Here is a 26,443-nt window from a genome sequence, read left to right as displayed (position 1 = left end):
GTAAAAAACTGACAGGTGGACCAGTGATTCAAATTGAAGACCCTGAAATTAATCCACACACTTATGAACATCTGATTTTTAACAAAGAAGCCAGAACTGTATCATGGAAAATAGAAAGCATTTTCAACAAATAGTGCTGGCATAACTGGATGTCAACGTGTAGAAGATTGGAAATAGATCCATATCTGTCACCATGCACAAAACTCATGTCCAAGTGGATCAAAGACCTCAAAAATGAATCCAGTTACACTGAACTTGATAGAAGAAAAGTAGGAAGTAGTCTTGAATGTATTGGCACAGGAGACCACTTCCTAAATATAACACCAGTAGCACAGACACTGAGAGTGACAATTAATAAATGGGACCTCCTGAAACTGAGAAGCTTTTGTAGGGCAAAGTATATGGTCAATAACACAAAATGACAGCCTACAGAATGGGAAAAGATCTTCACCAACTCCACATCTGACAGAGGACTGATCTCCAAAATATATAAGAATTCAAGAAACTAGACATCAAAATACCCAAGAATCCAATTAAAAATGGGCTACAGAGCTTAACAGAGAAGTCCCAACAGAAGAATCTCAAATGACTGAGAGCCATTTAAGGAATTGATCAACATCCTTAGTCATCAGGGAAATGCAAATCAAAACAACTAATACCATCTCACCCCTGTCAGAATGGCTATGATCAAAAATACTAAAAGACAGCTGATGTTGGAGAGCATGTGGAGCAAGGGGAACACTCCTATAATGTTGGTGGGAATGCAAACTTGTACAGCCACTCTGGAAATCAGTATGGCAGTTTCTCAGAAAATTGGGAATTAATCTACCTCAAGACCCAAATATATACCCAAGGAATGCTCAATCATACCACATGGACATGTGCTCAACTATGTTCATAGCATCATTATTTTTAATAGCCAGATCCTGAATACAACCTAGATACCCTTCAACCAAAGAATAGATTTAAAAAATGTGGCAAATGGATGGAACTAGAAATATCATCCTGAATGAGGTAACCTAGATTCAGAAGGACAAACATGGTATTTACTCACTCATAAGTAGATACTAGATGTAAGGAAAAGGATAACCAGACTCAATCCACAGCTCCAGAGAAGCTAGCTAACAAGGAGGACCCTAAGAAGGACACAGAGATAGCCTAGCAAAGGAGAAATAGATGATATCTACATAAGCTACAATTAGTTGGGGGGGAATGATGGGCAAAGAATGGGGGATGAGGACATAAGGAAATGATTGGTTCAAGCTGGAACAGGGACAAAGTGGGAGAGCAAGGGAAGAGATACCATGATAGATGAACACATCATGGGAATAGGAAGAGGCAGTGTGCCAGGGAAGTTCTCAGGAATCCACAAGGTTACCCCACCTTGGCTATTGGCAATGATCAAGAGGGTACCTAGACTGGTCTACTCTTGTCACTGGAATAGTGAATATTCTGTCATCATAGAGCCTTCATCTAGTTACTGATGGAAGTGGATGCAGAGATCCACAGTCTGGCGCCAGGCCATGTTCTGGGAATCCAATCAATGAGAGAGAGGAGAGATTCTGTGGGTAGGGGATATCAAGATCATGATGGGAAAATATGCAGAGATGACCAGCCACACTAGTGGAAACCCGTGAACTGTGGACTAACAGCTGTGGAGCCCCATAGGACTTGACTAGGTCCTCTGGATATGGGAGACAGTTGTTTAACATGAACTGTTTGAGGGGCCCCGAGGCAGGGGGATTGGGATCCTTCCCTGGTACATGGGTGGGCTTTTTAGAGCCAAGTGCCTAGGATGTGACACCTTCCACAACTTTGGTGCAGCAACATGGGAGGAGCTTGTACCTGCTTCAGCTGAGTGTGCCAGGCTCTACTAATTCCCCGTGGGAGACCTTGATTTGGGAAATGTGGGGATAGGGGTGGGTTGGGAGGAATCCTGGGGGGCAGGAGGAGGGAAGAGGTTGGTATGTAAAGTGAATAGTAAATTTCTTAGTAATTAAGAAATGGAAAAAATATATAAAATCATCTCTCCATTAAGAGCTCATGGCAATCTCCATAGCTGCCACACCTCCCAGTACAGGAGTAGAAAATGATAAAGATGCCATTTCCTTTTTTGGAATTGGTCTAAGGTGACTACAGCAGTGATAGCTGCATCAAGCCCTTTAAATAAAAAAATCTTGATGCAACTGCATCAAACATAGAGTGCCTTAGCTTCATCATTGACATTAACAGGTTAACATAATTCTAACATAAATATTGCTATATACCAGGCAGTGATGATGCACACCTTTAACCCAGCACTTGGGAGGCAGAGCCAGGTGGATCTCTGTGAGTTCTAGGCCAGCCTGGTCTACAGAGCAAGATCCAGGACAGGCACCAAAACTATGGAGAGAAAACCTGTCTCAAAAAAAATTGCTATACATAGGTATAATTCCCTCAACCTTATATCTTAAAGCAAACTCTAAAAAGAACCGTTTGAATTTCTTGCTAATAAAACATAGAAAAAACTTCTGATGTTTTCACATCAAACTTAAATACTTCCTTAACATCACCACACCATGGTGCATCGATATCAATAAGTTAACATAATAACTCTAACAGGAACATTACTTACACCATTATAATTCCTACAAACCTCCTCTCAATATAACCATTAACACTTTCTAACCTACATTCAAAAATGATTTCTTAATAGAACTATACAAAACATAACATTAATTCACTCAAGTAGCACTAAATTTTTTTCAATTAAATAGACTGAGCAATATTAACATTCCCTTTTCTTTATATTTTAGGAGAAACTTCTCTATTTAAACAGTTCCATTTTTAAGCAGTTCCATTTTTACATAAACAGTTCCATAACCAGTTCATAAGTCATTATCATTGACAGAGTCTCTCTATATAAGTAAATTCAAACTGTCCCACTATAATGAAATTATTACTGTCCATTTCATTTCTTAAGTCCCAAAATACAAATAATAAATTCTGGTACCAGTTTTCCACATATGAAGAAACTCATAACCAAAACCTTTTTATAGTTTTATTTGATTTTTTAAGTTAAAAAATTTCAAATAAATTTTGGTACTAGACTTCCATTTCCAAATATGAAGAAATGTTTTACAACCAAAAGCTTTTTGCAGTTAATAGTTTTAGTTCAAACAAGCATCTCTGCAACTTTCATTCTCAGGCCAGAGACCTTTTTAGTTTCAGTAGCATTCAGTGGCAGTTTTGCCTTCAAGATGAAAGCTATTAGTTCTGTAAGAGCTGGTTGGTGCAAAGTCCTCTCAGAAGAGACTTTCTTTTAGCTATCAAATAGAAACTGCAACGACTTTGCTGGTAGCTCAGGGTTTTTTTTGCATTATGTTGGTATTCTGCCTGTCTCAGCTGTGGATGCCTGGCTGTGGCTGTTGTGTGTCTCTGGTGTCTGTCATTCTTAGTGGCTTCCGGAACTTCTGAGATTTCTCAGACTGCCAAGCTTGTGTATGCTATGGACACTGTTTTCTGTGTCCCGGGTTCCTTCACCAAATAATCCCTATATTAAATTTTCATCATGTCCCTAAGACCTAAATACCTAAGTCTTATGCCTAAAGCTTCTTAAATGCTTATATTCTTACTACCTTAACACATATTCTACACTAATATATGAACCTAGGTTTTTTAATGATTTACTTTATTTCTTACAAGCTTATATTTAAAGAGACTCAGTAGGACTACCTTAGAAAATATACTTCTTATTTATACTTACATTTACAACTAGTATGGACATTTACTACATGTTTTTACTTCTTATGAGCTTATTACTATATGTCTTGAAGAAATTATATAGGTCTAGTTTACAAACTTATATTAAGCAATATAAGAATTCTACCAGATCTTCAAGGAAGTGTTAATACCAATACTCTTTGAATTGTTCCACACAATAGAAATAGAAGGAACATTACCAAACTCCTTTTATGAGGCTACAGTTACTCTCATTCCCGAGCCAAACAAAGATGTAATAAAGAAAGAGAATTACAGATCAATCTCCCTCATGAACATTAATGCAAAAATATTCAATAAATATTGGCAAACAGACTCCAAGAACACATCAAAACAATTATCCACTGAGATCAAGTAGGCTTCATCCCAGAGATGCAAGGTTAGTTAAACATACAAAATCTGTCAATGTAATACACCATAAAAAGAAACTGAAAAAAAAGCCATATGATCATTTCATTAGATGCTGAAAAGGCCTTTGATGAAATCCAACACCCTGTCATAATAAAGGTCTTGGAGAGATCAGGAATGCAGGAAACATACAGGGAGAGTAAGTAGGAGGAGGAATTTAAATTAGCTTGGGGAAGAAAGAGAGAGAGAGATGCCAGGGGGACACCAAGGGCCAGACAGACAGTCATGGAGGAAGCAGAGAAATAGGGCCTACAGAATGAAAGAAAGATAAAAGCCTCGAGGCAAAACATAGATGAATAGAAACATAAATTAAGTCATAAGAGCTAGTGGAGGTAGCCTAAGCTAAGGCCAAGCATTCAGAATTGTTAATAAATTTGTGTCTTTATTTTGGAGCTGGTTGGTAACCCAAAGAAAACTCCAACTACACCCTCTCTCAGTACTCATTAATTGCCTGCTCTTCATTTAGGGGTGGACCTCTGTGAGATTTCCTCATCCATACTGGTATGTAAAGTGGTGTTGTCATTGTTCATGTCTCCTTAGGTAGTTGTATGTTTGATAGATCTTGGATGCAGCTTCCCACTCATAAATAGAAGACACAGTCCTATAGGAAGTATCCTGGTTTTCTGATTCTTACAGTCTTTCATACCCTTCTTCTGTGATGATCCCTAAGCCTCAAAAACAGGGATTGTGTCACAGATAGATCAACTGAGGCTAGACATACCAGGGTGTAATTTGTTCATGCATTTGGAAAAGTTTTGGGATTCTTTGGTAGCCTCTTTCTGTACAAATAGGGTGTTCTTTGAAGGCAATGGGAGCCACACTTATCTATGAGTATAAGGATGTGTATTTAAAATGAACCTAGAAATTATACTAGTTTTAAAAAGTGGTCACTGTAGGTTCTGCTCTAGTATTTATAACATATATATATATATATATATATATATATATATATATATATATATATATATATATATCTTGGATTCTAATGTCAGGTATGATTTCCATCCTATCAAGGAGGTCTTAAGTCCAATTAGACAGTTGTTGCTTACCTTCGAGATACAGGTGTCATTTTGCACCTTTAGGTATATCTTGCCATGCTGGTCATACTATTGATTCTTTGCCTCTGTTGTTGGCTTGCATAGAACCTGTAAGTATTGTAAGGTCTAGTCCTTAGGAGTGAGGCTTTAGGTTAAGATCCTGCTAGATTCCTTTAAAGCTTGTGTCCATTAAGTTAATGGTATACTTAACAATAAAAACATATCTTCAAATTCTAGAAGGCAAACAAGGGGAACAGCAATAGCCTATTTTGTTGTGGAAGTCTCTTGAACTCCCATGTCCAACAATTTTAAAGGAAGTCTCTCATTCCTGGTACTATTTATTATTAGCCTATGTCTCTTAGAGGGAGTATTGTCACCCCAAAAGTGATGAGTGTATATATATATAATTTTTTTTTGGTTTTTTTCGAGACAGGATTTCTCTGTGTAGCTTTGCGCCTTTCCTGGAGCTCACTTGGTAGCCCAGGCTGGCCTCGAACTCACAGAGATCCACCTGGCTCTGCCTCCCGAGTGCTGGGATTAAAGGTGTGCGCCACCACGCCCGGCTATAATTTTTATATAATATATATAAACACATTTCACACACATATACATATATGTGCATATTTATATATGATGTAATTTTAGGGAAACATAAAATGAGACTCTATACTTTTTCAAACACCCTAGTGTTATTCTGCCTCCTTAATTCTGCCTCTATATTGCAATCATTCTCTGTCTCAATAGAAGACCCTCCTGCTTTTGCTATTCCCCCTCCATAGTACCTGTGCCCTGCTCCTTCTAACCCCAATGATTTTTTTAACTTTCCTGGTTTCTCTGAATCTGCCAGGTTATAAAAAAGACAGATCTGATGATTCAGAGCTGAAAACAACAAATGGGAAACATGTGGCATTCGTCTTTCTCAGTCTTCATTAATTCAGTCAGTATATTTGCAATTTTCACTCATTTATCTGCACATTTTATTATATCATTTTTCTTTAAAACTGAGTAGTGTTCCACTCTATATGTGCACCACACTTAAACTTGAACCACACAATCATCTTAATGGATGTGAAGAAAAAGCCTTAATGAAATCTCATATGTCTTAATGATAAAAGTCCTTGACTCAGCAAGGGATGGAGGGAGCATAATTCAATATAATGAGGCTACAGATGACAAACCCATAGTCTCTGAAACTAAAGAAGAGAAAAACTTGAACAATCCCACTAAAAACATGGATAAGGGATTTCAATGTAGTTCTGCAAGCATTGACTGGAGCAAGACAAGAGAATGAAATTAAAGAGATACAAATAAGAAAAAGAAGTGAAACTATTCCTATTTGCATATCATATAATGTTGTACAGCAGAGATAACAAAATTAAACTGCAAAGATCCTAGAAACAAACAACTTCAGCAAAGTAGCAGGATACAAAATCAATTTACAAAATGATTACTTTCACTTCCCGCCAATACCAAGCACTCTAATAAAGATAAGATATCATGGTCACACTCTCATCCACAATGACCTAAGAAAATCTAGGAATAAACTTAACCAAGGAGGTTAAAGACCTCTTCAATGAAAATTTTAATCTCAGAAGAAATAGAGGAAAATATTAGAAAATGAGAAAACATCCAATGCTCATGCATTGGTATAACTAATATTGTGGAAATAGTCATTTTCACAAGGCAATCTGCAGACACAATGCAATCCCTATCAAAATCTCAGTAATGTTTTCCAAAAGAATACAAAACTCATGTGGAACTGCAAAAGACATCAGATAGCCTAAGTTGTCCTGAGCCAAACAGCAATGTTGGAGGGATTACTATTCCACATTTCAAAGTATATTACAGGTCTACTGTAATAAAAAGCAGCATGGTACTGGCCACAAAACAGACCTACAGACTAATGGAACATAATAGGGGGCCCAAACACAAGTGTATGCAATTACAACCATCTGGTATTTGAAAAAGATGCTAAAAAATGTGCACTGGAAAAAAGACAGCACCATCACTTCTGGGAAAATGGGATGCTCACATGTAGAAGAATGAATTAGATTTATATCTATCACCTGCTGTGGAATAATGCCTTTTTACACTGGTTTAATAAAACACTGATTGGCCAGTGGCCAGGCAGAAAGCATAGGCAGGATAAGCAGGTAAAGCCACGGAACAGGTGGCGACATACAGATTAGCAGAAATGGACTGAGTTTAAGTGCAAGAGCTAGTCAATGGTTAGCCTGAGCTAATGGCTGAGCAGTTTTAATTAATATACACCTCTGTATGTTTACTTGGGTCTGAGCAGCTGCAAACTGGGTGCAACACAGGAAAACTTCAGCTACAATCACCCTGCACTAATATTAAATCCAAATGGGTTAAAGGCCCATTGAAGCACTAAAAGTGCTAACAGAAAACATAGGCAGTGTCCTACAAGATGCAATTATAAGAAAGGACTTTTTAATCAGGACTCCATTTGCCAGGGATTAAGTCTAACAATTGACAAATGGGAATTCATTAAAAAATAAAGCTTCTCTACACCAAAGGAAACAATCCAGCCAATGAAAAATGTGTCCATAGAGTAAAAGAAAATCTTTCCAAGCTATACATCTGATAGAGGATTAATATCCAGAAGGTGTTAAAAACAACTCAGAAATCGGAGATACATGAAAAGAAACAGAGCCTGTAATGATGGAGTAGGCTTTTAATCCCAGCACGCAAGAGACAGAGGCAGGCAGATCTCAGTGAGTTCAAAACTAGCCTGATCTACATAGTGAGTTCCAGGATAGCCAGGATAGAGTATATACAGATACCATGTCTCAAAAACTAAATAGATAGTGAGAGAGAGAAGGATAGGGAGGAGGCAAGGAAGAAAAAAATCCAAGTCTAAAGTGGGCCATGGGTCTGAAGAGAGTTCTCAAAAGAAGTTATAAAACAATGACTAAGAGGGGCTGGAGAGATGGCTCAGCAGTTAAGAGCACTGGCTGTTCTCCCACAGGACCTGGGTTCAATTCCCAGCACCCACATGGCAGCTCACAACTGTCTATAATTCCAATTACAGGGGTTTCAACACCCTTACACAAATGCACCAATGCAAATAAATTAATCATTAAAAATACTTAAAAAATTGCTAGGAGCTATCTCCAAAAGTGTTCATCATCCTTAGCAATCAATAAGAGACATGTAAGTGAAAACTCCACTAAGACATCACATTACCCTAGTCAGAATGGCTATGGCTAACAGCCTACAAAAATATTGATGGGGTTGTGGAGAAAAGACAGCCTTCATTCACTGTTGGTGGGGTTGTAAACTAGCGAACCCACTCTAGAAATCAGTGTGGAGAACCACCACCCCCCTTCACACACAAAAAAAACCCCTAAAAGTAAATCTACCACATGACCCTACTACAACACTCTTGGTGTTTGATCAAAGGATTTGATATATGGTTCCACAGAAACTTGCTCAGCCATGTTCACAGCTACTGTACTTACAGTAGCTTGAAAACTGAAACAACTTCAATGGCCTTCAACTGATGAATGTGTGACAAAGATATGGTGGTGTATGTACACAATAGAATAATTTTCTGAGTATTGGTTCTGTGTACTGATGATGTTTCATAGAGAACAAAAGGGGCCAGAAGCTCATGCCTGTGGTTAAAATAGGAATGGTCACCTCTTGTATAATATTACAGGGACTAGCCTTAATATTATACATCCCAGGGGCTTAGAAGAGAGAACTACTAACGGCGAGGACTATTTTCAGGAAATAGAATCTCAGCACACCGAGCTCTATAGTCCACTTACTTTAATTCCTCTGGCATAATATCCTTTATACACAGCTTCAGTTCTGTTCTCATGTCTGGCTTCTTTCTTGGCTGATTTCTCTATATATTTATCTACTGCTTCCTCTAAGTTCTATCTTAATTCTCTTGTCTTAACTCTGCCTTATCTAGGTACTTTTCATCTTGTTCTTACCCAGCTAGTACTTCCCCATCTGACTCTTTCTCATCTTCCATCTCATGCCTCTGGTACTCTCCTCTAGCCCTTCAATCTAATTCTTTCCCATCTCAGTTTGTTCCTCTCAAGTTCTTACCCATCTAGTTCTTCCATTCTCTTGTCTCTTCTCCGTCCTCCTGTGCCATGGAAGTCCTGGTATATAAAGCCAGGCTTCCAGGGTCAAACTGAGGGGTGATAAGAATCACATTGAGAGGAAATAACTATTAAACCATTAATTATCATTTGCAACTCCAAAGAGAAGTGACCAATGGGGAAATGAATTAACTAAAGGCTAAATTCGGGTAATATCTAAGAAGAGGGAATCTTATGTGCTCGACTATAGTCTTAAACATGATTGGTAGACAATGTTAAGAATCTATAAGTTGCTAGGTCAATTGGAGAAAATAAAACTTCTTTTTTCCTGTGTCTCCTATCTGTCCAAGCTATCTGCAGTTTTTCTGCAGGGTGGGGGAAAGTGTGATCAGTCGCTAGGCAACCTGTGCACAATAAGATGCCTCTGGTGATAGTTAAAGGGAAATCTGGAACTAGAGGTAAGATTTGGGAAAGGAAGAAGTAAAGCTTAATTGGCACATCCACCAGGCTTTCTCAAACAGGTAGCCTGGATGCTTAAGTCTGTTCTTAGAAAGTACAGAGGTATCTCTGATAAGGTACTTTCTTCCAACTGGGAATGGACCTGGCCAGATGCTGCCAATGATGATAATTAAAGGGAGGCTTGAACTGGGGTTCTGGCTGAGCATAGCTGTCAACGCAGAAGGTTATCTAAATATTCCTAGATGTGGTTAGGTAAGGAGTTAGAGGTCTATAAAGTTAGTAAGGCTGTAAGAAAGGAGGGTCCGAGCTAAATTGTGTAAAGCTATTATTTAACATCCACCTGACTTAGGTGGTGTCTCCTTGTGGAATTTACCTTAAATCGGGAGATTTGCATGTGGACTGTTATTACTGCTAGTCCTTGAAAGTTGCCAAGGGAGAATCTGATTCCAGAGAAAGCCTTTCCTGAGGCTGTTCTCCAAATACCTGGAATGTGTATATCCAGAGAGTGATCAGTCCACACTGTTAGCCCCTCTTAGGGAAAAGTCAATTGGGAAAACTATGAAGGCACACATGATTTTCATAACAGAATACAGCTGATATATAACAAGCCAAGTAACACCAAAAACTCCTTGGGATTTGGCTTCCTCTGGAAGAATTCCATGATTCCTCCAGGTAGTGACTTTGCCATAACCAGCTGAGTTCTTAAGATATTCCTGTGGCCTGCAGCAGTCACCAGGTTCAAATGCTGGAAAGAGTCCCAATACTTGGGCACCAATGTATTGCAGGGCTAGTCATCCTGCTCACTGTGACTGCAGGCAACATAGAGTGCAGTCTATAGAGAGACTTTGTGGTTTGTCCTTGGAACACTTGGTCCAGAGACAGAAATATTATTCATACAGAAGTTAGGCAGACACATGAGAAGACTAGTGACTCTATAACTTCAGAGGAAATTCCTGCCATTGTCTCTTGAGGCTCAAGGCAGATAACAACAGATTAGGGATTGCACCCACAATTGTCTGATCTGTCTTTTGGTCTAATTTCTTTGCTTAAAAGATAACAAAGTGTATGAGTAGAGAGAACATTATTTATGCTCCAAATGGAGGTGTTTAATGTTCTCCACTAAAGACTGCCCCTAATTGTGCTTCTGCTTCTGGAATAAACATGCTAATGTTAGCAGAGTAGGGAGTAAGGGATTTATTTGCCTGACACCTTGAGTTCAAATCCACCCATGGGTACATTCATGGAGGAAACTCAAGGCAGAAACCTGAGAGCAGAAACTGTGGAGGAAAGTTGCTTGGTTCATTCTCTCTCTCTCTCTCTCTCTCTCTCTCTCACACACACACACACACACACACACACACACACACACACACACACTGTCTGACAGCCTCTCTCTGTGTCTGGATCAAGCTCAGCTATCTTCCACAGATTTCCCAGGACCATCTGCATAGGGATGGCACCACCCAGAGTGACCTCAGCCCTGTTAAACACATTAAGACAATCAAGACAATCCCTCACAGATAATTCTGCAGACTGCCCTGATCAACCTAATGATTCACTTAAGAAGTGGCCCCCACATTGGTGACAAAGGCCTGTGTGAGTCTGACAGTGAATGCTAACTAGGACAGGAAGTTCCCTGTTCACCCATTGTTGTCTGTGACATCACATGTGCTCCTATCCACACACTTGCACAGCTGGACCTTTAGAGCTAGGACTCAGCTCAGAGGCATCCTAAACCAGGGGTTGCTTTCCCACTTTCCTGCTCCTGAAGCAGGGATTTTCTGATGTCCATCAGTGATATACTTTCACCTTAAAAATAATCAATTAAGTAACATCATCAAGTTATTGATGCTCTGCCTTATCCTGACACAAAAGAGACATTCCTGGCATCTTCCACACCCAGAGAATAGAACCAGTCACCACATGAGATAGAAGAGTGGTGGGAGCAGATCTCTGAGCTGCTGGTTCCCATTAGTAGGGAGCTTTAACTTCTAATATGAGAAATAAAAGTGTGTGAGCAAAAGTCAAAACCCTGGTGTCCATTCTGCATAATAGCTGTGTAAAATTAATGGAAGGGCAGTAATGCATGAGTTTTCTGACAAAAATAAATCAACTTTGCCTTAAGAACATATTCTCTACTGTGAAGTTCTTCCCACTACTCACATTCCAGGGTAGAGAGTGGGGCAGAAGCAATCAGGGAAGCAAGAATGGGGAGACCTGGGGGGTTAAACTTCAAGTTGCAATGATTAGGACTTGATGGTCCCTGGGGAATCAGTCTAGGAACTAACTTCTGTGTCTTTTCAGAAAACCAAAACACTTCACCCCAAAGGGTGGTATTGACTGTTCAGGGTTCTAATTAGAAAGAACTGTAATTTTCCTTCCTGTGATCCCAATGAGACCTTTGGCAGAGCTACGGATTGGGTCTGATAACTAGAAATTATTTGGGGGTAAAAATTTTGGGGTGTCTGGCTGAGGTTCCCCATTGATAAAGCAACAATATTGGGCAAGTTAGCTAGAGGCTGCAAATGAAGAGTTAGTAGTTTGTGCCTGGTGGTGGTTTCCATGAGAAATGTCCTCCACATTTTCAGGAGTATGAACTCCTGGTCCCAAGTTGGTGGCACTGTTTGGTGAGGTTTGGGAGTCATAACCCCTGCCGTCAGATCATCACTGGGACAAGCTTTGAGTCTTACACCCCTGCACCATTTCCAATTCAATCTCTGCTTTGTGCTTGCAGTACAAGATATGAGCTCTCAGCTTCCTGCTCCTGCAGCAATATCTATGGCTTACTACCATGCTTCATTCCCATGATGGACCATAAACACACTTAAATTATTTTCTATATAAGCTACCTTGTTCATGGTGTTTTGCTGCAGTAATACAAAAGAATGAATGCTTGCTGGCATGAAGATTGGAAGGGGTGGTTTCTGGAGTAGTAAACTGAACAAATACAATTGTGACAATATGAAAGGAATCAGAAGCTCCCCATCTTTAGAAGGCAATAATAGCTCTGAGAGCCATGTAAACCTCAATTCAAAACCACACAATTGAGTCTAGGTATGTAATGAATTAGCAAGTTACCTGTATGCCAAGCACAACATCCCAGATTTCAAAACCAGCACATTATGTGTTGTGAGGACCCCCAGTTACATTCATATGTGTTAACAGAGCCTGAGTTGAGATGTCATTTTTCTCCACCACAGATGGTAACCCTGAGATTCTCCAAGCAGGAGATTTTCCTTCATGCCATTCTTGGCTTCAGCCAAGGTCTGGCTGGATATGTAGGAGATAACACAGGATGACATGGCCAACCTAGGTATTCATATAGATGGTTCAAAAGGAACTGAGTAGTCTACCTCTGTGCATGATAGAATACCACTTACTCATAGGTAACACACAGGTTGGCAGAGCCACATTGTTTTGCCTTTACTGAGTTCTAGATTACAAACTCATATGGTCCTTTGTGACTCCTAATGGCACTGACAAAAGAGTAAGTCCTGTTGCTCTCAGACATCCTCAGCCTGTCACCTTTTGAGAGGCACTGACCACTTACTAACCAAAGGGTAGTTTATATCCCAAATCTTGGGTTCATATGCAAATGCTACCAAGTCCTCACCCAGTCCTCCACCGGGCTGGAGTTTCTGCTTGTGTTTGTGTGTAATAGTGCAGTGCAGAAGACAGAGAGAAGATTGTCATGTGTAGGAACGCTGATCATTACAAGGACATCTTTCCACTGGTGTTGACTTCTCATCTCCCTGCCTACTGAAATCTAAAGAAAATACACAAGGAGGTGGATCACAGGCAGATGCAGGGATATCTTAGGGCTAAGAGATAACAGAGCCTCCAATGCAAGTGGGAGAAAAAAATCTTTGCCATATGTTAGCTGGCAGAGCTCGAAATAGGATGCTGATGATGTGACCTACAGAAATTAAGGGCAAGAGCTTCTGAAACAGGCCCAGTGGGACCAGATTTGTTTGACAGGTTGCTGGCTAGTTTCTGTCACCTGACAAAAGCTAGAGACACTTGGGAAACCTCAAGGAATTGCCTCCATCATTTTGGCCTCCTGGTGTTTCTATGGAGCATATTGTTGTTCACTCTTTGATGTTTGAGGGCCCAAAACACTGTGGGTAGTGCCATTCATAGGGGGTGTTCCTGAGCTGTACAAAGAAAAGGTAACTGAACAAACCATTGGGAGCAAACAGGAAAGCATTGATTCTGTATGGTCTAATATCCACAAGTTAGAATAATGATACAAATGAATAAGAGTAGGGGAAGTCATTGAATCTGAAGTTGGTTTTGCTAAGTGATTAACAGTATTAACAAACTTTAATTAGATTAGCTTTGCTTTTAAAATATTACCATTAACACTAGAAGTGAAATTAGAGTCCTTACAGTCCATTCTAAAGAATACTAATAATTCCATGAGTACTCAATAGTTGTGCTAAATGTTGAGTGACCTAGATGAAACAGAAATATTCCTATAATCCCAGGACATACAAAGTTGGAAGAATGAAGAAACACAAAACTGATTCAATGTGTAACTCATAAAACTAAGTCAATAAAGACATTTGACAAAAGTTAACAGTTTTTAATGATGAAAACAGCCAAACAAGGTGTACTGGGCAGGCCAGTGTATAGAAGAACACATGGAAACCCACAGTAAACTGTACTCAGCGGGGACACTGACAGCTTTCCCTCTATGACCAGGATTGACACAAGGATGCTGCTGTGGCCACTTCTCTTTAGTGTTACCCTAGGAGTCTTAGAAAGAACAATTAGGAAAAACAAAGACCTGAAAGGTAACCCATCAATCAACTGTCACATATATCTGCAGATGACATGAACTTATTTGGAGAAAATAATAAAGATTCTACAGAAGTTTCTGGAACTGGTAAGCAAACACACCCACCTGGTCTGTTCTTCAATAAACTAATATTTATCACAAATAACTAGATATTCTGTTTTTCTTATGCCTAGAGACAGAAGTAGATGGGATATAGGTTTAGAAATGCCTTCCAAATGGACAATAGTGATGTTCACATGGGAATATGAATGTGCTTAATGCCACTCATCAGTGCACCTCAGAAAAATAAAAGTGGAAAATCCCACCTATGTCTTTATATATATATACAAGGAAAATAATCATGAACAAGTTTTCAATGTGAATGCCAGTGTCAGGATAGAAACAGTCCACTTGATCCTTACACCATGGATTTTACATCTGTGTATCAAACAAACTGAGCACCAAAACTACTTAGGAATCAGTTATGTCCACAGATAAACTTGTGCAGTCACTTATCCTGTCACCACTCCTCACTTCACATGGATGATTGGTATCGAGGAAGCATTGGTACTACGTGAAACTACATGAGCTTATGAGAGGATGTTTATCTCTATGCAAAGACTGCACAATTTTAACAGGGACTAAGAGCATCCAGAAGTTTGGGGATCCTGAAATTAGTTTCCATAGACTCTAAGAACTGGCTATATAGTTGATCGAAAAGCCTAAAGCTCTTAAGTCCTTTGCAGTTCTGTTTACTATATTTATGGTTGCTTTTCCCCTTTAGAAACTGAGTCTCTTTTTATGTTCTGGCCAGTCCATGTGCACATTTATCCCAGGATTATAAGCTTGAGTCACCATGCTGGCTGTACCTGACTGGTAACTGACAATATTTTTACCACATAACTTTTCTCCTTGTTGTGCGGCATTGATAAAGAAATGCCAGCACTCTCTTATAGGATGAGAGGGGAGGTCACTCATTCTTCACAACCAGGCTGACTGGGAGACTGGTCATTGAACTGACTTGGTTGGAGACCTCACACTTGTACTCTCCAGCATCCTCTCTCCTGACAGGATCTATGCTGAGTTGGCAATTTTTGGGGGACAGAGTCATCCTCTCTGTGAGCTGCAGATTCTGGTTATTGAAGATCCAATGGATGGAGACTCCAGGGTCAGCTGAGAAGCAAGTGAAGATCACAGAGCTCTGTTCTGTGACTGTGGTGTCAATGACTCGCAATAAGGGCTGTGACACAGGCTCTGTGAAAAAAAGTGAGGGGATTAAATGACAATATTCTTCAGCAAGCTCAAGCAGCAGCCTCTATACTTCACACTTAATAAAGCCTCCATGGGAGAGAATTTGTTGGACCTGATGGGTGTCTATTGTGCTTTGGATCTGTCACACATAGCCTGTATGTCCCTGATTCAGATCCTGAGTTTGCTGTGTCTCAATTTCCCTATAATCGGACACATTACAAATATTCACTGCTTCACCTGTGAGTTAACCTTACTTATGAGCAGTGGCTGGAACTTGGGATGTGGAAGATGTTCAAATCAGCAGCATCTGTTACTATCTACCTGAAGAAGAGTATTCCCTAGGCTTGATCCCCGAGAACAAGGAGGAGTATTGAGTAAGTATTGCTTCTGTTTATATCCTTTGGGACATTGTTCTTTCTGGGAAGTCTCTTAAACCTATAAGAATAATTGGCTACTAGTTGGGGAATATGTATTTGGACTCAGAAAGGAGAGGATACCCAAGTGACCTACCCAACTGCAGCTCCCATGTTAGTACACAGCCAGTTACACACACTATGGAACTTGGACAGTCAGTAAAGACTTGATCCCTATCAGCAATAACAGGAAATTAAAGCCAGACATTTCAAAATATGCCCAATGTAACCTGGAGAAGTGTCAGGGGCAGAGATTTGGAGCTAGGACTTCCTGGTACTCTCTATAAAGATCCCACGGCTTCCTCAGGCAGTGCCTGCCTGGAAACCACAGAGTCTCTCTTGAGCCCTTGTATGGTGAGTGTCCCAGGAGTCTGGGCTGTGTCTGATATCCTAGTGCTATGTTATCCAGCATATATTCTCTTCTCTGCAGGTGGAGCCCAGTGAGGGATTCTGACCAATTGTCTACTCTACATGTGTCTTGCAGTCAGTGCCTAAACCCCAGTGTGGGGACACAGTGCTGTGAGGGAAACAGCAGGCACAACCCAGTTCTTACAGTCTAGTTTATGAAGCAGGATAAGCCACACCCAGCAGTTGGAAGCCATAAAAGGTCACTTACTCTTCACATGGAGTTGCACAAATGCTTTTTCAATTTTGTAATCTTTGTTCAAAGTTTCTAGCATGTACAATCCTGCATCTTTTTCAGTGATGCCCTCGATCAGCAGGGATCCATTGGTGTACACCATTTCTCTTTGGCTGTGTGCAAGCCCCCAGATGGTGGAATCGATGGCTTTGTTGTATTCTGCAATTTTAAAGATGTCTGTCCTATACACTGATTTGTACCAGTAAAATTCTTGAAGATCTTCTGGCAGATTATGAGCTAGGAAAAGAACGCTTTTTCCTTCAGCAACATACTGAGGCACTGATTCAATTGTGACTTGTGTGGAGGTTGGAGAGTTAGAGCATGTGGAAACGGAGGCTGGAAAAGAAAAGAGTCATCAATTGAAGAACATTGGGTTGGTGGGAAAGTGGTAACCTCTGTTCTGAACAGATAGATTCATGCCTCAGCCTAGAGATGCAGATGTGGGTGTGTCTATCCTTCAAGGTGGAGGTCAGCAACATGACTTCCAATCCCTGAGTGCTTCTGAATGTGTCATTTCCTCTGCAAGGAGCTCTCTCTGTGGTTGAGTAAATAACTCCTCTCTCACTGCCCTCAGTCAGACACTGTACACACTCAAGAACACTGCAATTTGAGAAGATGTCTCCCCTGAAATCTACAGACCATAGAATTTCAATTTCTGACTTATTTCAGTTTGTTTTAAGGATCCAGTCCACTCCTGAAATCACTTAAAGATGTGCTTGGTGATTTGTCCTGCAGTCCACAGGACTAGGGCTGGGTGAGGGCAGGAGCAGTCTTAGCTTTTTTCAGGCTCAGGTCATAGAAAAGTCTCAGATACAGATGACTTGCTTTATGTCAAATTGACACATGTTAGAGTCCCTTAGAATGTGGGAGAGTCAATTAAAAGTGCCACTGTCAAAGTGACCCAAGGGCAAGACTGTAGTATATACTAGACACATGCATACACACACACACACACACACACACACACACACACACACACACACATATATATATATATATATATATATATATATATATATATATATATATAATTACAGATTAGTGTGAGAGGATCCAGCTCACTGCAGGCAGTTACAACCCTAGGCTATCAGTCTTGGGTGATAAAAGAGAGGAGGCCAAGCCATAAGTCTCAAGTCAGTAAACAATATTCCTCTATGGTCTCTGTACCAGTTACTGTACCATATTTTATATATGACACTCTCAATCTGGAGGTAAAACATACCCCAGTTTGGCCTTGGCAACTAAAAACCATTGTTCCCTGTTCAGCTCTGAGAAGAAGTAAGAATCAAGTCCTGGACAAAAGATCTCCAGGGTCATATATAGTCGGGCCTAGGACACATGACAGGGACCAGGGCTTCCTGTTGCTCACCTCTGTAAGGATGCTATATTTTCCTCACACACATGGATAGAACCCCCAGATATTGGACAGAGTATGACATCTTATGCTGAATTACCTTCCATCAATGTCTTTCTCAATACTGGGAGTAGGGAAACTCAGATTACAGATCATGATCTATGGCCACTTGTCTCCACCATATGTGTCCCGCACTAAGTGGTCAAACCCCATCAGGGAGACACGGTGTGGAGAGGAGTCATGCAAAAGGCAGACATGAGAGTCCTGTGTATTTAAGCCTCACCCAGCACTGAACAATCACACAGAATCACTTACTGTTCACCTGGAGTTGCACATGGGCTACTTCAGCTTTTAGATCTGTAGTCAGAGTTCGTAGGGTGTAGAATCCAGTGTCCTTACAGATGACATTGTAGAGCAGGAGTGATCCATTGCTGAACAATGCTTCTCTACCACTGTGCGCAGGCCCCTGCAAACTTGAATCTATTTGTCTTAGGTGTCGGGCAACCTCAAACTTCTTGTGTGCAATCACCCCTTTGTACCAGTAAAGAGCTTGAATATTCTCTGGGAGATTGTGAACAAGCAGAAGAACACTTCCCCCTTCAGCAACTCTGGGTGGCACTGATTCAATAGTGGGCTGGGCAGAGGGGGGAGGGTGCCCACAGGTGTAAAGGGAAGCTAGAAGAGAAGAGAGATGTATTAATATTGGGTCCTTTGTATTTGGCTAAGATGCTTCCCTTTGTCTTGAACAGCTGTGTTCATTGCTCAGCCTATGTGTGTGCATAAGTGTCTCATTTTTCTACTTGGTGGAGGTCAGCACATAGCCTCCACATTCTCAGTGTCCCCATTCTTTTCATTTCCACTGTATGGCACTGTCTTCTCGGATGTCAACATGGCCTGGCTCACTGCTGTCCTGCTAGGTGGAGGTCAACACATGACCTCATGTTCTCAGTGTCCCCAAAGTAGTCATTTCCACTATATGTCACTCTCTGCTCAGGTGTCAACATGGTCTGGCTCTCTGCCCTCAGACCCCTGCTCTCATTAAAGGTAGAATGGTGTTGGGATGATGCTTGCCCCTCCTCTTCCCCTACACACCCTGCATCTTCTCTCTCTGATGTTTTGCTGTTGTTCTGTTACTCTTGTGGTTCCAGCCAACACCTTAATTCTCCCTCCAGCTTCTTGTACTTCAAGTCCACTCAAACTGGGACATTGTAAGAACCATGATTTGTCTTATATTTTTAAAAGAAAATACTTCCTAGAAAAATCTCAGATACATGTAGAGACTCAATCAATGAATGATGTCTCAGAACCCTTTATGCTTGTGGATTTATTTAAGAAAAACATAGGTTTGTGGATACAGTGTAAAAATTTTTTCACTGGCTTTTTTGGCACTTATTTACAAATTATATTTGTATGAGAGTTTGCATGCAAAGGCCTGTCTCAGTGTGCATGGGGCATGGATGCAGGGCACAGTACTTAGTTGGAGGTCAGAGGACATCTTGGAATCCTTGCTTCTAAGTTCATCAGACAATCAACGAAATGCCCATATCCACTGATATCAGGGCCATGTCACTGATGACTACTAGCTTGATTTTTGTTTGTGAAGTCATAACTGAGAACATAAGTCTTCAGAATATTGTGGTCATGGTGCATAACTTTGGGTAAGAACAATCACCACAACCCCTTATGGTTTCTTGCTCATTGAGAGCTTCCTGCTGCTGAGCAACTCTCTGTCCTGTGTCTTCTCCTCTACAAACTGTGAGACTCTTCTCAGGTCCTTGTCCCATTTAGGAGACTCCAAATGGTAAGTCAGTCCTCTCTTCATACACACTAACAACTTGTAGTCTCACCTGTGAGCAGGAGCCCGTGACAGGTAGTGTACCCTTTGTAGAGGGGTACAGAGAGTGTATTCCTTGTCTCCATGACACTATTATATATCTTCCTATTGTGGCACATCTACTCCAGAACTGCTTCCAAAATCTTCTGTCCTTTCCTACTTGGAGCTGAAGAGGCAGAGCACCCCATAGACTCCCATGGGCAGTGGGTGTGTCTGTGTTCAAAATATTTCTCTGCCCCTCTACTCTCAGTGCTGCCTGATGTCTCTCTCCCCTTCTGTCTTTGTGTTTCAGTCGTGCAGATCACATGTGGACAAGGATGATGAACATCACTGGGCCTTGAAAGAGCAGCTGCTTAATCTAGGGTTGCCCTCTGCTGTATCCTGGCCTTGGTCTGTCAGCACCCAAGAGGGAGTCTCTCTACTACCTATGTGGGACAGAAACCCAGCTATATTCACAGTATACCCTGTGATCTCAATGTTCTGAAACATGGAATTTGCTTTTACCAGAAAGTGGGCAGAACTGTCTGTAAGGGCTCCAAAGGAACCAGCTATGTGGTACATGAAGAAAGGGACAAAACTATTCTCTCTGCAGTCACTAGTCAGGGTACTGACTCAGGACAAAGGCCAAGGAGCAGATGTGTCAGGAATCTCCCAGCCTGGGTGTGTGGGAATAGGAGACCCAAATCACAGAAGGAAGATATAGATTCTACTGTGCTGTGTAGAGTTGCAAGGCAATGCTCCCACTTCCTCTGCTTACTGAGCTATGGATGGGTCTGTCCTTTAGCTCTTTTGCCATTCTAAGATACCTTGGATTTCAGTCTAAGTCATTCTGCTTGGGTACCCTACCTTTCCCAAAGAAACTACAGGAAGGGGGAGGTTAATATGATGGTCTATCAATGTAGCAGATACAGGAAGGAGCTAATAGGTCTGAGAAGGCTGTGTCCGTGGCTTCCATGTCTGAAGTGACAGAAGTAGAAAGCAGGCTACAAGGTAAAGTCCTGATTCAGACAAATACTTTTCTAAGTACTGATTGTGTGGCCTGATAGGTTCCCCCTGTTTGTAACTGGGGAACTGCAGCTCACATCTTTGTAGCTGTGCAGATCAGCAGAACCTCTAGCCATTTGCCTTCAGGGGAGAATTCCCTTAGTTGGCCCCCAGAGGGCAAGCAATTGTCAGGAGAACCTGTGTTTTTTGTCCCTCTCTTTGGCAACCATGACCTTCCTGGAAGTCTCATAACCATTTCAGGACATCTATTTAATGGTCTGGGCACCTGTTCTCTCCCTGCTTAGTCTCTGGACAAGATGTCTCAGGATCTAGCCAAACTCTAGCTCTCATAACAGTACACTAGCTGGTTCCACATATCACAAGACATCAATCTGTTAAAAAACATGTTCCCTGACATCAGGAAGTAAAAATGTAACTCTGGTAAAATGCTTTTCAGGGCTACCTGGTGTTGAGTCTGGGACAGAGGTCCTCAACCAGGGCTTCCTGGGGCTCACCATCCCATCACAATCCCATTTCCATTCAATCCATTGAACAGGCTCACTCTCTGTCACTTGGGGATGGTCTCAGGGACACATCTTTATGAGAACCCCAAGAGTATAGATACTAGAGATAACCTAGGCTAAGTTATCCACCATGCATCCAGCTGCCTGAAAGTTATAGTCAAATGAAGGATTCTGACCTACTGTTGTTGTTCTCCACTTTGTGTGTCCTGAACTAAATGCTCAAACTCAAACATGGGGACACATGTAGAGTGGAGGTAGACACAGGCTAGGTTTGATATTTCTGTGCATCTCCAGTGTAATGAACCCCAACCCGCACCCAGATTTCATACAGAATCACTTACCGTACACATGGAAGTACATGGTTGTTGTAGACACAATTTTTCCAGCTCTATTCACTGTTTGTAGGGTATAGAATCCTGTGTCCTTCTTGGTGACATTTTTCAGCCACAGGGATCCATTGCTGTACACTGTTTCTCTGTCAGTGTGTTCAGGCCCCATCACAATTTGATTTGTGTTCAGTGCAAATAGTGCAATTCTGAGGTTCATATTCCTCACCTCCTTGTACCAGGAGAAAGCTAGGAGATTCTCTGGCAGATTGTTGACATGTAGAAGGACGTTTTCTCCTTCAACCACTTGGGGCGGCACTGATTCAATGGTGACTTGGGCAGTGGTGGACAGATGCCAGCAGGTGAAAAGGGAGGCTAAACCAGAAAAGAGAAACACAACCAACACTGAGCAGGTACGTTCATCACTCAGCTTAGGTGTGTGGTAGGGGTGTGCCCACCCTCCTTGATGGAGGTGAGCAACATGACTACCATCCCCTCAAAGCCTCTAACCATGTCATTTCCTCTATATGGGGATTCCTTGCTCCAAGTGTCTGCCTGGATCCCCACACAGTGTCCCCATATCCATCTTCACATAAAGAACATTTGTGCAAGGAGCAATGCTCTCTGACCTCCACCTCTAGAGAGCCCTCACTTTCTGACATTTTTCTCTGTTCCCTTCCTGGTTCTAGCCAACTTGAGCCTTCATGCTCTAGACAATCTGATTTTGTTCCACTATAACCAGTTGTTTGTGATAACCTGTAGTCTTTGGAAGGTTCAATTCCTGTAAAAGACACAGACACCAGTGGAGAAAGGAAAGAAGAATTGCAGAAAGAAGGAAGGAGGACTGTGTCCATGGATTTCTCTATGTAGTCCCTAAGTTTGGCAATATTGACAATAATTGTATTCAAGTATGATTTCTTTTTTTACATTTACTTATGTGTTTGATGTGTGTATTTGTGAAGGACCTGTCTCAGTGTGTGCATGTGCCAGTCCATGAAATGGTGCTCGTGGGAAGCATGTGTCCCAATGTGTACATCTGCAGGTCTATATGTCAGGTCTTGTATGGAGGGCTGGGTTGATCTTTCAGGAGTCTATTCTTTCCATGTAGGGCCTGAGGAATGAATTCAGGTTATATAACTGGACACTGAGCAATCTCACTGGTCCAGCCCTTTTTTATTTTTGTCTGGAGAGTGAACCTGTCAGGGAATATCAGTCTTCAGAACACAGCAGCCAATATGACTGACTTTGAATATTTAGTGTTTGGGGCTTTTCACTTTCCCTCATCACCTCCAGTCTGCTGAGAGCTTCAGGCTGCTGAGCCTCTGTCCCTCCCTGTGCCTTCTGCCTTTTGACTGCAAACAGAAACCCTGAGTCTCCTCTTGGGCTCCTGTCCTCTTTAGAACACTCCATCCTGCTTCTGAGGTCCCTTCCCTCCACACTCAGAGAATAAACACACTTACCTGTGAGAAGAAGCCCCTGCCAGGGGGTGCAGCCCTTGCATGGAATCAGAAATGACACCTCCATCTCTCTTCTCACTGTGCTTTCTTCCCTCTAAGAGGAGCTTCAGCACTGGTTCAGGCACCAAGTTTGGCTGTCCTTCCTTCCTCTGAGGTGTGTGTACTCCAAGGCAGGAGCACATCACAGAATCCAATGATCTGTGGGTGATGGGGTCTCTATACAAGGCACTGCTCTGTCCCTTCCACTCTCAGTGCTGTCTCAAATTCCTCTCTCCTTTTCTCTCCTTATATTTCACCTCCAAGTAACACATCAAGCTACAAGGCTGATAAACATCCCCGCACCCTCAGAGAATAATGGACATCTGCTGTGATTGCCTTGGGTCTGTCAGCTGCAAGGAGGGAGGCTCATTCCTGCCTGTGTGTCTATGTGACACAGAGACCCAGGTAATCACCCAATGCACCCTATATTCTCAGTGCTGTGAAAAGGTGGGATTTACTTCCAGCAGTGAGGGGACAGGGATGCCTCTGAGGACTGCAAAGGGACCAGGTGAATGATGACCAGGGAAATAGATCAGTCCTTTATCATTGGTGTAACCAGTCAAAGTTCTGATGCACGAGAAGACTGAATCAGTTGTGTGTGCAGTTTCATGTACTCAGTGTTGGGGAAGAGGTGAGATGTATGACCTGGAAAGAACCATGGGCTCTATCTTCCTATGAAGGATTTCAATGCCACCTTCCAGCATCTGTGCAGTATCCAATTCAACTGTGTGTTGGGTGAGCCCATGTCCTCTCTGATCTTGATGGGTCGCCTATGCCCTTTGTCTATGAAATGCCCCTCTGGTAATCCTGTCTTCTTCTATGGGAGATGCTAGGAAGAAGGATACTTTCAGGTTCCCCATTCAGAAAGGTATTTTCAAACACAGAAAGCATCCAATAAGTCAAAGCAGGGTTTAGGACAGGAACTCTGGGATAGTGGAGGCAGGGTAGAAAACTGGTCTGGAATGCAAGGTCATGGCTCAGGAAGCCATTTTCTGAATGTTGACCATATGTCTTGATATCACTCCCCAGAGATCATTAGGAGGACTGCAGTCTCATGTCTAGGGCTACAGCAAGGATGGTCAACAACCCAAATGTAAACTGCCTGATACCTTCAGTACATGTAGGGGATCAACTTGCAGTTTCTAGTTCATCTCTGGTGTCTAAATTCTTCTCTTCTCTTTTCCCAAAGGGGTTCTGCTTTTGAGTATAGAGAACATTGGTTCAAATGCATGTGTCATACTCTCTTCCCTATGCACTGTTCTAGGTTTCTTTCCCTTGCTATAATAAAAACACCCTGAATATAGAAGAACAAATGATGTATTTTTCTTCCATGCCTGGGTCATAGTGTAGCAATGAAGGAAGTCAAGGCAAAAAAAAATGCTGCTTGCTGGCTCATTCACTGGTTCATATTGTGGCTCATGCTAAACTAGCTTTCTTGTACAATCAAGGATCAACTGCCTAAGGATGATACTCCCAAAGTGGCCTTAGTCCTCCTGCATTAGTTAAGACAAATGCCTCAAGGCATATCCAGAGCCCAACCTGATAAAGATAGTTACTCAATTGAAACGTATTTTTCACAGGTGACTTTGGGCTGTAGGACACTATTCAGACTGTTAAGTCCTTCTCCTCCACAGGGAGACTCCAAAAGAAGTTCCACATTCTTAAATTAAGTGTCCTTCTCTGTTTTCTATGGTCATCATATGTGCTGATGTCCACTCTCCCTCACAGCTGGGCCATCAGAGTTAGGAAAGAGCTCATGACATCTATCCTGGGTTTCATTTTCTGATTCCCCAAATCCTCAGCCAAGGAACATTTTGATGTCTACCACTGACATTATGCAGAGTAAGTAAAACCGCATCATTGAACCATTAGCTTCATCTTGATTCAGGATAGGCTCCCAGGCACATTCATCACCTGCCTCTAAGGACTTCACGTGAATCAGAGCAGAAGTCATTCACTGAGACAAGACAGCAGCTGGGAGGATGTGAGATAAAAGAGTGTGAACATGGTTCAAAGCTCTGGGTGTTCCTTCTGGGCCAGGAAAATCATGAAAGCAAATGGAGGAACAGGAAGGCATAAGTTATAGGCAGAAAGAAAAATCTACTAGACTTTAAAAACAGTCTGTCCACCTTGGAAGTTCCTGCCAAGTGGGAGAAAGCATTCTCAGTGCAGTCTATCACACAAAAGAGAAATCAGAGATGCAAGGAAAAGAGGAAGAGTTGGAGCTGGAATATCCTGAAATCATAGGAGTTTGTGCCAGTGGACACAGAATGAGGATTAACTTCTGTATCTATCCAGAAGCCCAAGACTTTACACCAAAGCTCAGTGCTGAGATTGACCAAGACCTGTAATTTTCTTTGTTGTGCAGAAAAACTACCTGTCAGGATGCAATTAAAATGCTAATACCTTTTGTCAACCAGCTACTTTGAAATGGTCCTGGTAATCTTAAAAAGCAACTTTAAAAAATTAAGAAAAGGGAATTTTACCCAGAGTTACCAAATAAAGCTTAGAGCCACTGATGGATTAGGCTCTGACTTCAAACTCTCAAGAAAACTTTCAAAATGGTATCAAAGCTGATTATTATCTCTGAACTTTAGAAATGATTTGCATAACTTTCTGTCTTGTTGAAAGAAAATTGTGGTGGTATTTTATTTGTGCTGAAATGTGATATTTTAATTGTATGTTAATAAATAAAGCTTTCCTGGACATCAGAGGTCATAGCGAGCCATAAAACAGAAGTCTGGCAGTGGTAGCACACACCCTGAATCTGATCACACAGCAGGCAGAGTCTTTGAGTGGACAAGGACACGGCCAAACATGTTGACATGTACCTTTAAATCCAGTGCCAACCATAGAGACCTGGAGGTCTATATAGACAGGCAGTGATGAGGAAGTGATGTGGCTGGCCTTAGAACCAATGAGAAGGCAGGACAGGAAGTCAATAAAAGTGCAGTTTAGACAGCAAGAAGCTCTCTGTGGAAGCTATAGCATGGTAGTAAGCTAGTTCACTATTGCTCTGATCTCTTTGGCTATTACCCCTGTATTTGGTTCTGTGTTTCTTATTTAATGAGACTGTTTAGAAATTTGTCTATATTTGGC

At 41.5% G+C, this 26,443-nt stretch overlaps 1 protein-coding gene across 2 annotated transcripts in view; it reads right to left on the bottom strand.

Annotated features, from left to right (window-relative positions):
• Window positions 1-23,554, bottom strand: part of LOC114685891 (pregnancy-specific glycoprotein 22-like) — a 577,069-nt gene extending 553,515 nt beyond the window's left edge. Inside the window, exons 1-5 of one of the 2 annotated variants that reach the window (XM_028860536.2) lie at window positions 23,309-23,554; window positions 21,864-22,223; window positions 18,496-18,855; window positions 16,803-17,162; window positions 14,307-15,776 (exon numbers count right to left, since the gene is read on the bottom strand). In XM_028860536.2, coding sequence (XP_028716369.1) covers window positions 15,493-15,776; window positions 16,803-17,162; window positions 18,496-18,855; window positions 21,864-22,223; window positions 23,309-23,372 — 1,428 coding nt within the window. In that variant the 5' untranslated portion in view covers window positions 23,373-23,554 and the 3' untranslated portion in view covers window positions 14,307-15,492. Of the gene's footprint in view, window positions 1-14,306; window positions 15,777-16,802; window positions 17,163-18,495; window positions 18,856-21,863; window positions 22,224-23,308 lie in introns of those variants that run through there. The other variant, XM_037201885.1, reaches the window with a different exon arrangement.
• Window positions 23,555-26,443: the final 2,889 nt, after the last annotated feature.

The sequence above is a fragment of the Peromyscus leucopus genome, chromosome 1 (assembly GCF_004664715.2).
Source record: "Peromyscus leucopus breed LL Stock chromosome 1, UCI_PerLeu_2.1, whole genome shotgun sequence".
Taxonomy (NCBI): Eukaryota; Metazoa; Chordata; class Mammalia; order Rodentia; family Cricetidae; genus Peromyscus; species Peromyscus leucopus.
Note: the sequence above shows the minus strand (reverse complement) of the source record. Positions and strands in the feature narration are given on the sequence as shown.